At 57.8% G+C, this 16440-nt stretch overlaps 2 protein-coding genes across 2 annotated transcripts; both read left to right on the forward strand.

Moving 5' to 3' along the window:
- Positions 1–889: 889 nt before the first annotated feature.
- On the forward strand, positions 890–12554 carry LOC119106349 (hydrocephalus-inducing protein homolog). Its single transcript, XM_037229971.1, has 13 exons — positions 890–984; positions 1641–1797; positions 2334–2455; positions 3860–4039; positions 4252–4352; positions 5250–5367; positions 6830–6972; positions 8144–8309; positions 8591–8727; positions 9630–9759; positions 11012–11179; positions 11565–11726; positions 12468–12554. Exons 1-12 carry the CDS (start codon positions 895–897, stop codon positions 11706–11708), a joined length of 1656 nt encoding a protein of 551 aa, XP_037085866.1. The 5' UTR covers positions 890–894; the 3' UTR covers positions 11709–11726; positions 12468–12554.
- Positions 12270–16360, forward strand: LOC119106046 (hydrocephalus-inducing protein-like). The gene is made up of 7 exons (XM_037229642.1): positions 12270–12278; positions 12468–12599; positions 13931–14005; positions 14252–14407; positions 15035–15134; positions 15616–15652; positions 16291–16360. The coding sequence occupies exons 1-7, from the start codon at positions 12270–12272 to the stop codon at positions 16358–16360; spliced, it is 579 nt and encodes a 192-aa protein (XP_037085537.1).
- Positions 16361–16440: the final 80 nt, after the last annotated feature.

The following is a 16440-nucleotide window of genomic DNA, read 5'->3' on the forward strand; positions in this document are numbered from 1 at the left end:
CTACATACTGGCCCTTTGGGGCCTCTGACCGGTCCGGGGAACACGGTTTTTACCGGGGCGTGTCTGTGGCGCGTTCATCTGCGAATGCTCAAGCTGATCGGTATCGATATGGTATACTCACACACACACACACACACACACACACACACACACACACACACACACACACACACACACACACACACACACACACACACACACACACACACACACACACACACACACACACACACACACACACACACACACACACACACACACACACACACACACACACACACACACACACACACACACACACACACACACACACACACACACACACACACACACACACACACACACACACACACACACACACACACACACACACACACACACACACACACACACACACACACACACACACACACACACACACACACACACACACACACACACACACACACACACACACACACACACACCACGCACGCACGCACGCACGCACGCACGCCACGCACGCACGCACGCACGCACGCACGCACGCACGCACGCACGCATGGTGCGCAGAAGGAGTACGGGCTCGCAAGCTGAAACCGTGACGCGTACAAATATGCTACACCGCATTACATCCATCCCTGTGTGTCTGCGTGTTTGTGTGCGCGTGTGTGTATTTGCGCGTGTTTGTGCGTGGCTGCTGCTGGCCGCCGATCCAAGACGCCACGGGCGCGTGCGATTCAGCCCGCTTTGTTCGATCTTCTTCTGGGTCTGTCGCCGCCGCCGCGGCTGTTGTCATTCGCGGCGCGGTGTGTGCGGCCGGTTGGGCCGGCGCCGCGTGACGCGCGCTCCTCGCCGCCGCCGCAGCTGTGGCCGTCGTCGCTGAGCCTGGCTCCGGGCGAGAAGGACTACCTGATGGTGATGGCGCTGCCGCCGGCGCCGCAGCCGTTCGAGGACATGCTGATCGGCTGCGTCAAGGACAACCCAGATCCGTGGATCACCAAGGTTCGCAGCTGGACACGGGAGATGGCCGTTATCGCGCCGGCCTCAGCTAGCAGCGGCAGACGCGACGCGTTCGGTGCACGTTACTTCGCGGCTTCAAAACCCACCTGGGGTGGCTCATTGAAAATGCAGGGGGAAACGTTGCCACGGAACGGCCGTGCTGTGGCATTTCATGACGCGTCAGAATCCCCACCACCATTTGGCTGACAGACTGAGGCAAAGTTATCTCGTATAATCCGCACTATTGGGGGCGGCGCCGGTGTTTGCTTCACCCAAAAGCGGCTCGTAGTGAGGACCCCAACTTCAGCTGCACTTGAGCAAACAATCCATATGATCAAGTTAAAAAGCGTCCGTGATACAATATCAACAGTGTTCTGTCGGCCCACAGATGAGTGAGTCATCTGGATTTAAACGTGCTTCTTTGTGATCGGGAATATTAATTGCTCGAATTTTCCGTTAATATCCCGACAATCCCCTCGTCTGGAGCAGCGTTTCCATCCCACCTGGCGTTGGCTGAAGCGACTGTCTTATTTCGTCCCGGTGCAGCTTGCGCGCTGCAATTGCTTCCACGGGCTGTGGGGCGGTAACGACCCCGCCGCGACAGACGGCCCCAGCCGTGCTGAGCCCGGACGTGACCTCTGACTTCGCCTGACCGCCAGCTGACCTGCGTGGGCGCCAAGCCGGAAGTGCACCTGGACAAGAAGGTGCTGACATTCGACCGCGTTCTGCTGCTGCGCCAGGAGACTCGCAAGCTGACGCTGACCAACAAGTCGCTGATCCCGCTCCAGTACCGGATGGCCGACACAGACCAGCTCGGTGGGCCGTTGCTCACGGCACGAGCCCGCAGGCGCTGGCAGCCGCCGACCGGCCGCAACCGATACACTATAGAACATGTTATGAAGGGCACTTGTCGTGGATGTCCCCACTCCCCTATCCACAGTGTTTTCAGCCGATTTTTATTTCAAACGCTGTGGGTTGAGAAGTATTTGGTGCTGCAAAATAATCCCACGGCATTTTGGTGAAGAGTCTTCTAGACGACATATGGGGATCTGACGCAGTTTGAAGTGTTTGGAATTTTTGCGCACGGCGAACCATGTTGAAAACAGCCCTGCCATGTCCGTAACGACAGCCGTTTCAGCCAATGCCACGGGGACGCCCGTACCTAGGACGCAACTTTTCTCGACTGGTCTCTCATGAATCTCGCATTACTTAGATATTTTGTTAAGTACATTTCGGGTGGGGCAAGAAGGTCATGTCCCACCACGCAGACCAACATGTATGTGTGCTTCATAACTGCGCACGCTGGAGCGCTGCGTTGACCACGGGTTACGAGCCGGCACTGGTGACCACAGGCGATGGGTTTGCCTTCAAGCCCAGAGAAGGTACATTGGCTCCGCTCAGCGTCTCCGAGATCGAAGTCGAGTTCTCGCCGGTCCGACCATGCCTTTACCATAACAAGAAAATCAAACTGGAGGTAGGTCAACAAGAGTAATCTTACTGAAGGTAGTGGCTCGAAGCCTGTTTTACGAAGCTAGAAGCTAATCTTACCACAGTGTAATTGCCGGCTGTACTGCTGCACTGCTTCCAATTACAGCCCTGTTCAGTATGTATGCCCCTATGTATGCCCCTTCTGCAGTATGTATTCTGCAGAAGCTTCTGCAGTCTGTCAGCTGTCGCGGGCTATAGGTCGAAACTGGACGTTGGGTCATATTTCCACATCACTTCATCCCGGGCCTCACAGAAAACGGCTGCCAGGCGTCGATTGCTTGCCGGCCGTTGGTAGAAGATTTATACCGCAGGCGACTTGGGAGATTCCAAATATTCTGCTGCGCTTGGCGAGAACTTTGGTAACGCTCCAACGAAAGCTAGCTGGGTGCGTTGCTCTGAAGTATTCGCTGTAATCTTAAGCGAAAGATCTGCTGTGGCCTCATTCCAAATAGCAACTCCAATGATAAAAATTATGTTACGCTGTAGCAATGTACAAAGTATAAACACGATCGAAATGAATCGGCCCGGGAGCATAGTCATCCTGTGTGATTTGGAGACTACCAATTGCAGTGTCCATTGTCATGTTTGTGATGTCTGGCGGCCCGACGGCAGTGGCAGAGGCCTATTAGTACATTGTGCCCACGAGAGCATAAAAGTTTGCTCAACAGACACTTGTGCATGTGTCTTGCAAGAGCTGGATGTACGTAAGATGTAGAGCTGGAGAGCGTGAGATGCAGGATTTTTTTTTTGGGGGGGGAGCATCTACATATAGGAGAGAACAGGCTGAATGGCATCCCTGCGTAACATTTAGAAATCAGTTCTAAACTAGACACTTCAAGCGGCCAGGTCATATCGACCACCATATACCTTCAGTTAGAAGGGGAGTGGTAGAGGTGGAAACTGTTTTCCTCCAACTGTGACCACGGATATATTAGAGCCGTAGCCCGAAGACTGTTTGTCGGCTACACATTGCTGATTTGTAAGATATTTTTAAGAGCGTGGCATCGCCCACAGTCGGTTTGCCCGTAGCAGCCGAAGACTGCGTACGTGCTGTAGAAAACGTGCGGAAGTGGAACCGCATGAACGAGCCTGTACGATTAGCTTTCTGACAAAGGATGACTCTGGAAACGAGAGGCGTGTTTTCACTAATCGGGCGTGCGGTGACGTATTTCTGCTGTTCGGCTTGCTCAGCGGCCGCGGCTCAGTGGTGGTCAGCGCCGTGTGTTGTGAGGTGTTGGCCGGCGCCGCCCTCCGGAGCCGGCTCGCCATGCTCGCGCGGAGCAGCGCGCAGCGGCGGCGCCCCGGCCACCTCAGCCACCCAGGCCAGCCACGCCGTCCGCCGCTGGCGCTGGCCGGCTACCAACCGCCGCTGCCGTACGTGCGCCACCAGATCACTGAGCATGTGGAGGAGCGGGCAGTCGAGGCGGCGTCGGGCGGCACGGCCCGCTCGGGCAGCGAGAACAGCGTGTCTCCGCGCAGCCCGCGCGCCACGCTGGGTGTGCTGCAGTCCGAGACCATCACAGTGTCGGCCGAGGGCTTCGACGTGGCCGTCGACCTCATGTTCCCCAAGGTAGGGCCGCCGGCGGCCGCCAGCCGGGCGTGCGACAGGAGCCTTGGGAGGAGGACCGAGCCGGTGTCGTGTTGGATGCGCATGGTTCGCGTGGTGTCGTGGGTGCGCGTAGTTTGAGAGGAACGCCACTGGGTGGCGTGTATGTGTGACGCAGATGTTGTGGCAGCGCGGTGTTCGACGCGGTTGGGGCTCTGATGACGCCATGTTTACAGGGCCTTGCGACTGGAGTGGACTTCGGGACGATCAAAGTGAAAGAAGAGAGCAAGCAGAGTTTCACCATAAAGAATAAAGGAAAATACGAGATATTGTTTAAGTAAGAAATATTTCGTAGCAACCTAGGCCAACCCGAAATGTCAATGAACCAGCTGAAGTGAATTAAACACCAGCTCACTTCCTGTTCGGTGTTTGACTGATTTTTTCCCCATAAGCAGCCTTCCAACATTTCTTGCGACACCATTCCACCCCATCAGTTATATGTGATGAGGCCCGTGACTTGAGCTTCTTGACCACAGCTGCTCCCGCGGTACGTTGCTCACAATTCGTGTTGTCCTTGCTTGCATATTGTGGCATGTGATTAGTCCTGAAACAAGTTAGCTGATGGCTTCATGCCATGAGGTAAATGCACAACTTGGTTATCAAAAAGCCATGAAGAATACGTTACCATCCAGTACAATGCAACAAGAGCCCCGCGGCGGCGAAATTAGCTTTGCCATGCGGCCGTTTTTGTCCAAACGACATAATCAGAATAGCACAAAGCATAATTAGTTTGGCCGGACCAGAACGTCTTAAAACATCATCTCATAATATACCACAATTTGGTATATGGTAACCAAAACCACACTAGTTTCGGCTATATATGAAACTGCACCAATCCCGCATTGACAAAAATGCGTGCCAATCCCGCATGTAGAGAACATACGAAGAAAGAATTGCGCCAAACTTGACTCACTTACTTGGCGTAGTATGACAAGTACGCAAGAGATCGATAAGGGGCGCTTTTAGTGCCCCCCCCCCCCCACTCCCGCAAACTCATCTCATCTTTTGTTTTGAGCAGCGACTGGAACGGACCCTATCTGTTTCCTAGCCCAGTAGCGCAAAGTTACCGCCCAGCCAGCCCGTTGTCAGGCAATTCACATGCTCAGCGCGCCGTATTGTACTCTTGCCCTATATCAGTTGCGATGAGGCTGATCACCTCTCGGACGGGTTTCAGGGCGTGGCTGGAGGATCCTGACCCACCGCAGAAGGGTGTGAAGCCCATCACCCACGGCTTCCACATCAACCCGGACCGGGGCATCCTGCACCCGCACGAGCGGCCTCTGGCCATCCAGGTGTGTGGCCGGCCGCGCTCTGGTGACCAGCCGAGGTCAGCAGGGCAGCGCCACTCTGACCTCACCCGGACGGGACGCTAACGTTTGGTCACGCTTGCAGGACGGAAAGTGCACGAGCTATGGACGGGTGCGTGCGGGTGGATGGTGCACTTTGTCAGACGTTTGAATAGCCCGGTGTATAGCCAAGGTGTATAGCACTTCTAAGGCTGCGCTGGTCGTCAACCTAGCACCATTTCAACCTCCAGTATATATATATATATATATATATATATATATATATATATATATATATTAACCTTTAGTAATAGAGTAATGAATTAAACAGGAAAGCAGACTGGCAAAACTTGGCACATTAGGCTCCTGGGGTCTCACAGCGTGCCAACGTTATCATACTGAAACAATATGCTAAACGTGGTATTGTTCTCAGTATAATACTCATGGCTAATTTGTACTAAAAAAATACGCAATAATACAAGGTTTAAGAAAAAAGTGAACACAGTCTTTGGAAACATCAGAATAAAACAATAAGGCAGTAACGTCTAACGGGCAACGATAACATGAAGGCAGATGATGTTCGTTCACATCAGATATTTCGCTTAAACTTCGATGTGTGGTAAATATGTGATACAGAACATAACAAGTAACACTTAGATTTCGGGGTCCCGGGTCACGGTGTGAAATGCCGTGTGGTGTCACACAATCATCAACGTTGCAAAGGACCCCAACGTAATGCGAGTGCAGCGACACAAATAGGTAACTGCTGGAACGTATCGACTGAACGAACGTCGCGCAGCGTCGGCTGCTATGAGACTGCGGCGTCACTGATCTTATCACCGCATCAGAGTGTATGTGAACGGTGCGTTACAAGCCGCGGTGTAGTAAATTAGATAAAAGAAAATGTTGGAAGCGGTTCTTATCCCTAGACGAAAAAGAGGAGCGGAGGCTTCCATCTACGGACCTGCCGTGGGCGTTCAGAGGCTTGAAGAGCTTGAAATAAAAAAGCATAATATATCATGAATTTTTCGTGGCACGTGCGGCGAACACTTCAGTGCCTGCACATGTCAGGGGGCCACGTCCTCCCTGCTGTCATCCTGGTGCCGGGCACGCCGCTGCCGCGGGTCCGCCCCAGCGCCCGTGACCAGCTCCAACAGCGGGTGTAAGAGCGTGTACGGCGGCCGACCTGTCATGGCGCGGGTCCGCCCCAGCGCCCGTGACCAGCTCCAAGCAGCCGGTGTAAGAGCGTGTACGGCGGCCGACCTGCCGTGGCGCGGGTCCGCCCCAGCGCCCGTGACCAGCTCCAACAGCCGGTGTAAGGGCGTGTACGGCGGCCGACCTGCCGTGGCGCGGGTCCGCTCCAGCGCCCGTGACCAGCTCCAACAGCCGGTGTAAGAGCATGTACGGCGGCCGACCTCTCGTGGCTCGAGCCCCCTGGCGGTGACCGGTGGCCCGCGCTCGCTGGCAGATGGGCTTCACCACGGAGACCGAGATGTGGATCAAGGCGAAGCAGATGCTCCGCGTGCAGATCTTCGACTTCCACCGTAAAGAGGAGGGCGAGCTAATCGCTCTGATTCCGGTCAGCGTCAGCGTGCGCGCGCTCTTCTGCAAGTGAGTGAGCCCAGTCACGTGGTGCGGTGGTGCCTGCTCGGACTCACCGCCAGCTTGGTGTCGGTCGTCGGGGGTGTCCCATACTGACCTGTGGGCAGAAATGCAGGGATATGAATATAGGATGGAATATATATATATATATATATATATATATATATATATTGTGTGTGTGTGTGCGTGCGTGCGTGCGTGCGTGCGTGCGTGCGTACGTACGTGCTTGTGAGGAAGCAAGTTGTTCGCTTGTTTTCAACCCTATCGAACACCGAGCAACTGAAATATTAGCACTTCTCTGTTCTGTCTCCACCGTAACGCTATGAACTAAAATACCTCACGCTTGCTCCCCCGCATACGGCCCGTAGGGCCCCTTTGCAGAATCATTAACGGAAAGGCAATGCTCTCAGCCACGAGGAGTATACGAAACGAGGCGGGAACATAAATAATTTTTTTACGATTTAGCAAAACAGTAACTTTTTAGTAGGCCCATGTACCTGAGAGAAATTATGTACGCCATCCCAAAATTCTACAACCTAAGTTTTCTCAAATTTAGCAGAAAATTGCGATTTCAACGAGCTGTTCAACGCTAACATAAACAGAACACCTGAACTCCTCCTTTTGCGTTCCGTAAACTCACCATGTTTCAACATTCTGTAGATGTCAGTATCATACGCTTGACTGTAACGTTATGCATTATAACGGCTCCGTGATCGCCGCACCACCAGACAGCGCCATCCCTCGGGATGTTTGCATTAGGGCCGAAGTGTGTAACGGGAAGAGAAAGGAAGCCTTAGGCGGTAACGAGCTGATACCGTCTGAATCAGGAGACTGCGCTCTAACTCTCTACACATTTATTTGATGTATTTGCTCAGTGGGCCCAATTCCTTATGTGTATAGACATTTTAAGTGTGAGAATGACGCGACGTTTTTGAAAATGTGATGACGATCGTAATTCACTTAATAGGCGTGTGTGTGTGTGTGATAGCTTGGCTACTACTTGGATAGCTTAGCGTTGAGCTGGCGGCAGTGTCTGGGTGTTCCTGTAGTCGTCAACAGCATAAAGCAACTCCGTTTTGACTAGAGCTCAAGCTTGTCTTCAAAGAATATACCTGATCCTACCAGTTTAGGATGGTGGACAGTAGAATCATTAAATGCACCTGTTTCTCTTCTTGGCCAGATATTCAGTAACGCCCAGCGAAGAACTGCATATGGGCTATTTTCCCGTTGCTGTGCGCAAGCTCGGGTTCTTTGTCATTAAAAATGACGGGAAGTTTGACTTCAATTATCATATAATCAGAAAAAACGTGGAACCGTCTGAGCAGCCAAAGGAAAAATCGAGAAAGGTAGGTAAGATAAGTTTGTACACTTAACAACAATAACACATTGGAGGATAAGTCATGCTTCTGTATCTTTGCTGCGTTTTAGAGATCAAGCCTAAGCAACGTGGTTGTCCTTAGCGCTGTCACACCATCTATGCAGATAGTGCACGCGATAGCAAACCGCGTGTGATTGGTTGTGGTCGGCGTGCCTGAGCGGCCGTTCAGCCTGTCTCGCGCGCCCGGCTGCCCGCACCGCCGAGCGCCGTGCAGGGAGTGAGCTGGCCGCGGCCGCCTGTCTCCGCCAGAGCCGGGCGCCGGGCGCCAAGGCCGGCTCGTCGAGCAGCAAGTCCACAAGTCAGGAGGCGAGCGGCGCCATGTCGGTCGCCTCGGTGGCCCAGACGGAGCGGAAGCCGGCCGCCCGGCAGGCCAGCAAGGCCACACAGTCAGTCACCGGCAGGCGGCCGGAGAGGCGGCCGGAGGGGCGCTCCCGGGCCGTGGAAAGAGCGGGCGGGGCAGGGCTCTCGGGCGGCCGGGGTCAGGCAGCCGGAGAGGCACCCCCGGGCCGTAGCAGGGGCATGTAGGGCAGGGTGGGCGGGGTCAGGCAGCTGGAGAGGCGCCCTGGGCCGTACCAGGAGCAGGCGGGATAGGACTTTCGGGCGACCGGAGGGGCGCCCCCGGGGCCGTAGCAGGAGCAGGGGGGGGGGGCAGGACTCTCGGGCGGCACCAGTCGTCCAGAGACAGGGAGAAACAGTCTTCGTGTGCTAGGGATGTGGAGATGAAAAGCGCTGTGTGTGGCAAGTAGCGTTATCGACGGAGCGTCAGATGCATGTCCTGTGAACGTGGTGGTGAGGTATTTTGATGACGGTGTTCTGGTGATTTTAATGAAGCCCTGGCACACTTCAGTCATGCCCTGCTGTTTAGTATTGGGTCACGTTTTCCCACGCGCCGATACGTTGTCCTAAGTTCAGCGCAACGAAGCCTGCAACTGCAACGAAGCCTGCAACTGCATAGAAGCCACCTCAGGGATGACGTTTGCCCCATTAGGCCATAACTAGGCTGTACAGTTAAGCGAGGACAACAGCGCACACATTCCTTATGGGCACTGGAACTCCCATGGTGCCATTGGTCGGATACTGGGGACGAGGCAGTGCGACTGGCTTCGGGAAATCGTGACCACTGAAGAGCTTCTTGTGATTTCTTTCGCGCTGCCGTCCTCCCACGGCTACCTCGGCGACATTCGAGGGCGGGGGGGGGGGGGTTGCTCCCCGTCCGGTCTCACTTCACCAGCGCCGAGCCGCGCCGCGCCCCGCACCGGCGACCGACTCGGCCGGCGCTCCCCCGCAGGGATGCGAAGGCGATGAAGCTGGCGGCCGGCATCTTCAGCCTGCAGCCGGCCATGGGCACCATCGCGGTCGGCTCGCAGGCTGTCGTCAACGTGGAGGCCATATCCAACGAGTCGCTGGCCGACACGCAGGTCGGTGCCGCCGTAACAAATGGAGACGATTGTCACACCCCTCTGAACGATAGCCGGAGCATACCACGCCTGGTTCTGTTCGATGTCAGCTTTTTTATTTATGTGCGTATGTGCGTGCTTCCGTACGTACGTTTGAAGATGTCGTCCGTGTGGGTACGTGCGGTTGTGTGTGTGCATGCATGGCTGGTTGGACCGTACCGGCGACAAAGGCTGGAGGTGTGGAGGTAGGCTGAGGCCAGTGGGCGGGCGGCTCGGGCCGAGTATTGCAGCACATTCAACATCGCCACAGAGTGATGACGTTGAGCTAGAATTTGGCGACTTTGAAAAAGAAAACATGCGGTCAAAATCACGCGGCAAGTATGTATTGTCTCCATAGCCGGTAAGGTGAGGCATACCTGGCCTGGGCAGAGGCTACCTCTAAGTCGGCCCGAAACCCCGGCCACTGCGTTGGCACGGCCGGCAGTCAGTGCAGTCAGGTCACCCACGGACATTCGGTCGAAGGCAGGGGGCCGCGCCGTGACGTCAGACCATGCCACGGTGGGGCTGATGTGCGGCTCAGCCCGGAGGGTTGTGATCTGTGGAAACGGATTTGCTGCTCTCTGGCTGTAATTAGACGCTTGTGAAAAAGTAATCGTTGTTAATTATGTCTGGTTGAGCTTACTGCGAACAGTAATGATCCCGCGTACGTACATGCTGTTATCACTGCTTCAAATCCCGCATTCAGTTTCGGTTAACTGTCCCGAAAACACCTAGCGAAATGTTGACTCTGTGGGCAATACAATAGCATCAGTTGATGTAGTCTAATACGACATATTGTGCCTTGAATCCAACACCACGCTCTGGAGCTGCGGGCTATCAATTCTGTGCCTTTGAAATGTTAAGGGAGTGCAAGCGAGTCCTCTGCTGTTTGAGCTGCGGACCCAGCTATTCTTCACTGACCGAAGTACAGCCGAGCACCACGGACAACCATATAACTGTCTGTCGTTTTCAGATGAGCCCAGCTCCGCGGACTCAGTCGCAAGCCTTGTCTGCCACCGTCTGCCCGTCTCCCGCTCAGCCGTCTTCTTTAGATGACCGGGGTTGGGGACTCCACTCAGCCGTCTTCCTTAGATGACCAGCCGTGGGGATTCCGCGGATAGTGGTTGTTTCACACCCGCCTCACGCGCCAGCAGATCCGGGGTCACGGAACTTTTATTTTGTCCGCACAATGTAGAGCCAGGTCGACACATCTGCCCGCCGGCCACTGCGGCAGGAGCTGGTGATCCGCATCTCGGACGCGGGCGACGGCGTGGGCATTCCGTTCCGCCTGCTGGCTGTGGTGACGACGGCCAGCATCCGGGACCGCGACGGCGGCTTCGTCGGCATCTTCGAGGAGTACTGCGTGGTGGACTCGCTTCGAGACTACCAGCCCGGCAGCAGGGTGAGGCCGCTGGTCCAGCAGCCGTGTGCCAGCGCTGAGGCCGCCTTCCTGGCAGCAGGGGTGGGAGCACTGAGTCTCCCCGGGATCAGTGAGTGCTGCGGGATCACTTCGCCCGGCTGGGGAGATGCGACCGTTGGCAGATATCAGTCTGAGCAGCGCGGCGTGACGTCACAGTGACGCGCGACCGTCACTGACGCGGCAGTGATCAGTCTGGCGAGAGATGGAGTCGCCACGGCCTGTCGACTCCGGCGTCAGTGCAGGGGGGGGGGGGAGGGGGGGGGGGGGCTGAGGCCCGTCGCCGCCGGGGCGGAGGCGCCGTGGGGCCGGTGACGGCGGGACGTCGGTCGGGGGCCAGCCGTGACGGTGTCGCCCCTCCGCCGGACAGCGTCGGGCCGCGCCGCCCGCCGGCGTCTACGGACGCGAGGAGAACCGCTTCCTGCTGGCGCCCACCATCGTCGGCGACGCCTGCCAGCGTCGCCGTTCAACGTGCGCAACACCAGTATGGTGCCTGTGGACGTGGTCGTCGTGATGAAGACGCCCGGGCAAGGTAGGTCCCCGGTCCTCGCCAGGGAGCTAAGGCGCCGGGGGGACGGTGTAGAGGCGCTGAAGTGTGGGCCCGCTGGTTAAACACTGGCAGTTCCCCTACGTAACAAGCCCCAATACGAGTCGTCATTGGGGCGTTACGACGCACGCAGACGCTGAGGCTGTGTGACGTCGCATGGCCCCAATGCGACGCAGGATAACGTACCCCAATGACATTTTTTTCGGACAGAGTGCTTCCTGTTCACACACACCGCGACGTCTTCGATCTGAGGTAGTCCTTCAAAGTCCATCCTTCACTCTATCTGAAGGAACAACAACGTCGTAACAGAAACATCCGATGATGCGATCACATGCGAAAAAGGTCATGAAAGCTCATGCAAAAATGTGATGACTGCCTTTCTCATCCACCTCCACCACGCACATGGACGCACTAACATGGTGGACTGACGCAAACAAAAGCTTCTGTTGGAGGTTTGAAGATATGTTTTGCATTATTCTGGCTTCTTTCGGTGGAGAGATAAGTTTGGGGAAATACCTGCCGGTTAAAATGCGTCTGGTGCAAAGTAAAAGCACGGAATAGTGTAGACGCTAAATCGCATTTCAAGCACCAAACAGATACTGTTATAAACGTCTAATTTTTACGTACCGATTTCTTTTTTGGTCCGGTCAAGAAGCAAAGATTGCAAAAGACCTCGCCTGCGACAGGGAGCTCGCCTATAATGACCGCGCATACCTCTAACCGCAGCTTCCACTAACCGGTCATCGAAGAACGCAGGCCGAGACGGTCAAGGTGTTCGACGTGAACCCACCGCGAGCGACGATCGCGGTGCACGGCTGCCAGCCGGTGGTGGTCACCTTCACCCCCACCGGCCTGCAGGTACGCCGGCTCGTGCCGCGGGGGCCGGCCGGTGGTGCTCACCATCACCCCCACCGGTCCTGCAGGTACGCCGGCTCGTGCCGCGGGGGCCGGCCGGTGGTGGTCACCTTCACCCCCACCGGTCTGCAGGTACGTCGGCTCGTGCCGCGGGGGCCGGCCGGTGGTGGTCACCTTCACCCCCACCGGTCTGCAGGTACGCCGGCGCTCGTGCCGCTGATGTCGGCCTGTGCAGTGCCGGCACGGAGAGGCGGCCGACTCCCGCTCTGTGCTGTCTTCACACTAAATGTGACGACTGCGTTATGGCCGTTGGTCAGCACCTGACTGCACGGCATATGTTACGTCACCACGATGCGGGCTGAAGCTCTCGGCGCGCGCCGCTCGCCGGGTGGCCCCGCTAGCGCGGTGGTGAGGGCTGAGGGCGGGCTGGTAGGGGCTGAGGAGTGGCGGTGAGTGGGTGAGGGGCTGAGGAGCGGCAGCGAATGGCTGGGGAGCGCCGGTGACGGGCTGAGGAGCGATGGTGAGGGACTGGGGAGCGACGGTGAGGGGCTGAGGAGCGACGGTGAGGGGCTGAGGAGCGACGGTGAGGGGCTGAGGAGCGACGGTGAGGGGCTGAGGAGCGACGGTGAGGGGCTGAGGAGCGACAGTGAGGGGCTGAGGAGCGATGGTGAGGGGCTGAGGAGCGACGGTGAGGGGCTGAGGAGCGACGGTGAGGGCTGAGGAGCGACAGTGAGGGGCTGAGGAGCGACGGTGGGGGCTGAGGAGCGACAGTGAGGGGCTGAGGAGCGATGGTGAGGGGCTGAAGAGGACGGTCGGTGAGGGGCTGAGGAGCGACGGTGAGGGGCTGAGGAGCGACGGTGAGGGGCTGAGGAGCGACGGTGAGGGGCTGAGGAGCGACAGTGAGGGGCTGAGGAGCGACGGTGAGGGGCTGAGGAGCGACGGTGAGGGGCTGTGGAGCGACGGTGAGGGGCTGAGGAGCGACGGTGAGGGGCTGAGGAGCTGCCCACTGCGTTCTGTAGCGGGGCAGACGCCCGGCGTCGGCCGTCGGGTCGCAGAGCAGCGTCCGGTGGTGCGGCCACCCGACCAAAGGCACGCCGCTGGTGCTCTGTCGCGCCTCCACATCACCAGCTGTGTCCGCACATTTGTGTGGAGGCGTGGAACCATAGCCTGGCCGGCTGATCCTGGAATGTCACGTGCCTATCACGTCAAGATCCTCGTCATGGGATTTGGTCGGTTTGCTATTGAGCGTTTCTTGCAGCGACTGTTCGGTGTCGTCACAGTGCACGGCTGTCCGCTTACCCCTGTCACGCCCAAGCTGTGCCTGGCGTTTTCAGACGTTCGTGAACGTGCTGGATATCCAGATAGAGGAAACCACTGGAATCGACCGTGCCAAGGGCATCACGTTTGAGGTCAGTGTTGCCTCACAAGTCGCCCGTCTGGGAAGTGAAGCGGCAGGGATCGCGTGACGGTGTCAGTCAGCCACTGTGTCACCACCAGGGTCAGAGCTGGCTACCAGTGACTCCGTGTGCTGCCTTTCCTTTCGTGTTGCGGACGCATGCGTACCCATCCCTATCGCGCAGTGTTCGATGTGCTGCGCGTGACACTGACGTTACCGCGCTGTCCGACCGTGCCGCTGCGCGCGGCCGTCGGTCCAGGTGGTGGGCGAGGGCACGCTGCCGCGGGTGGACGTGCTGGAGCCGTCGGAGGTGAACCGGCAGCAGGAGCCACTGCTCGGCTTCCTCTCCACCCGGCTGGGTGACAGCGCCGTCCGCACCGTGCGCCTGCTCAACGCTGGGCCCATCGAGTGCGTGGTGAGTGAGGCGGGCCGCCGTGCGCGGGTGAGGCGGAGCGGCGGGGGGGGGGAGGGGAGCGGGGGGGAGGGCTGTGCCCCTGCCGACGGAGGCTTTGCTGGCCAGCGTCCGGACGGCGGTCGGGCCAGGTCACGGAGCTCCGGCTGAGCCTGTCCGTCCTGCTTGTAGCTTGGCTTTGGTTGCTGAAATAAAGGTGCGAAACGAGACACCGGAGGCGTATGCGTGTAACGGGTTCTTTATTCAGGATAGGAGACACATGCTCGGAAATGGCGGTCGCACCGGAAGTGGGAATCATGGCTGGCTAAACGTGCCGGCGAGCGTAGGCTAGATGGCTTCCCACTGCTGGCTGGACGTGACACTGACCTGAGAGCGGACGTGCTGTACCCGCCGCTGCTGACTGCTGACTGGACGTGACACCGACCTGAGAGCGGACGTGCAGTACCCGCCGCTGCTGACTGCTGGCTGGACGTGACACCGACCTGAGAGCGGACGTGGCGTACCCGCCGCTGCTGACTGCTGGCTGGACGTGACACCGGCCTGAGAACGGACGTGCCGTACCCGCCGCTGCTGACCGCTGACTGGACGTGCCGCCGGCTGATGATCGGGTGCGCCGCCGCCGGCTGGCAGGTGGATCTACTGCTGCCGGAGGGCCGGGACGTATTCGAAGTGGTGCCGGACGAGGAGACTCTCCCGCTCACCGTCAGGGGCCAGGAGCACGGCATGATCAGTGAGTCCCGGCAGCGGCCGGCGGCCTGCTGGAGCCGCGTGACAGACCCGGTGCAGGCCGGCTCCTGATTCGCGTTGTTCGCGGCGTGATGACCGACAGCAAGGTTTGGACTGGCGTGAGCTAGGGCAACATCTGAACCATGCACGGTGACGGTGGTTTACCTGGGGGCAACCGTGGCAACACCTCGTACAAAACCCCCCGTGAAGCGGTGACTTAAATGGGGGCAACGGTGGCAGCGCCTCGTGCAAACCACCCGTGTGGTGGTGGCCTATACGGTGGCAACGCCTCGTCCAAACTACCGCCACACGCTGGTTTGTACGAGGCAAACGAGCCGCCGTGCCTGGAACGGGACAGCGCAGTGAGCTTGTGCCGGAGCAGCACGAGCAGCGCGTGTGACCTGACCTGCCGGCTGGCTGCGGGCGGTGTGGCCACGCTGGGGGCTGCCGTGGGCGGCGCGCTGACCGGCCGTCGTCGTCGCCAGGTGGCAGCGGGTACGTGCTGGGTACGCTGCGCCTGCCGCCGGCGGCCGTCGCCGTGCTGCTGGTGACGTTCAGGCCGCAGGCGGTCGGCCCTTGCGGCGGCCTGCTGCACGTCAGCGTCAACTACAACTCGTTCCAGCGGCAGGCGGTGCGGTTCACCGGTGAGAGGCGACGGGAGGGGGGGGGGGAGGGGTACGACCGCCGCACCGCTGCGTCTCGGCACCAGCTACACGCAGTGGATGCGATCCATAGGGGGTGCCTCGTGTCTGGGATTTTAAACGCTATTTGGTCTTCCGTTTGGCGCTTGGTAAACATTCCACAATGCTGTAGTCTATTTTATAATGGAGCTCACATGACGCGCTGTCGTAAAGCTCTCCTGTGGTTTCTGGTGCTGGTGCATTGTGTGCGCAGCAATGCATTACGTACAAGGCACCAGTGGTGACATAACCTCACGTCAGGCGCATCCAATTAGTATGCGTCTCTCAAAGACGCATGAATCTAACGTGAATTTATCTGACAAAGGAGTGGTTGACATTAAGACGTAGTGTTCGTTGCCTTTATATTTCGGATTATTGTTTTGCTCTAGCGGAACGTGTCACGATATGGTAATCGGTTAGAACGCTTGACGTGTGACTGCATTCCGTGTACATGCCGACGGACGTCTCCTCTCGTGACAGTACCATGCCGGTAGTGTTCCGGCTAGCAGAGCGCTGCATGCAGGCGGCAGACTCGCAGGCCAACGGCTGACGGGCGCACGGTGTGCCTGCCGCCTGACCCGCAGGTCACGGCTACAACAGCGGACTGCTGCTGCACGGTCTGACTGTGGC

Source organism: Pollicipes pollicipes, unplaced genomic scaffold, assembly GCF_011947565.3.
Source record: "Pollicipes pollicipes isolate AB1234 unplaced genomic scaffold, Ppol_2.1 Scaffold_6138;HRSCAF=7277_pilon_pilon_pilon, whole genome shotgun sequence".
NCBI classification, from domain to species: Eukaryota; Metazoa; Arthropoda; class Thecostraca; order Pollicipedomorpha; family Pollicipedidae; genus Pollicipes; species Pollicipes pollicipes.

Bases quoted from the DNA above. Each gene is read 5' to 3' on its own strand.
- LOC119106349 (XM_037229971.1), top strand. From the start codon at position 895: ATGGTGATGGCGCTGCCGCCGGCGCCGCAGCCGTTCGAGGACATGCTG. The intron at 985-1,640 runs GTTCGCAGCTGG...CCTGACCGCCAG, and splicing joins CAGATCCGTGGATCACCAAG to CTGACCTGCGTGGGCGCCAA. The intron at 5,368-6,829 runs GTGTGTGGCCGG...GCTCGCTGGCAG, and splicing joins AGCGGCCTCTGGCCATCCAG to ATGGGCTTCACCACGGAGAC.
- LOC119106046 (XM_037229642.1), top strand. The intron at 12,600-13,930 runs GTACGCCGGCTC...TGGCGTTTTCAG, and splicing joins TCACCCCCACCGGCCTGCAG to ACGTTCGTGAACGTGCTGGA. The intron at 14,006-14,251 runs GTCAGTGTTGCC...CCGTCGGTCCAG, and splicing joins CCAAGGGCATCACGTTTGAG to GTGGTGGGCGAGGGCACGCT.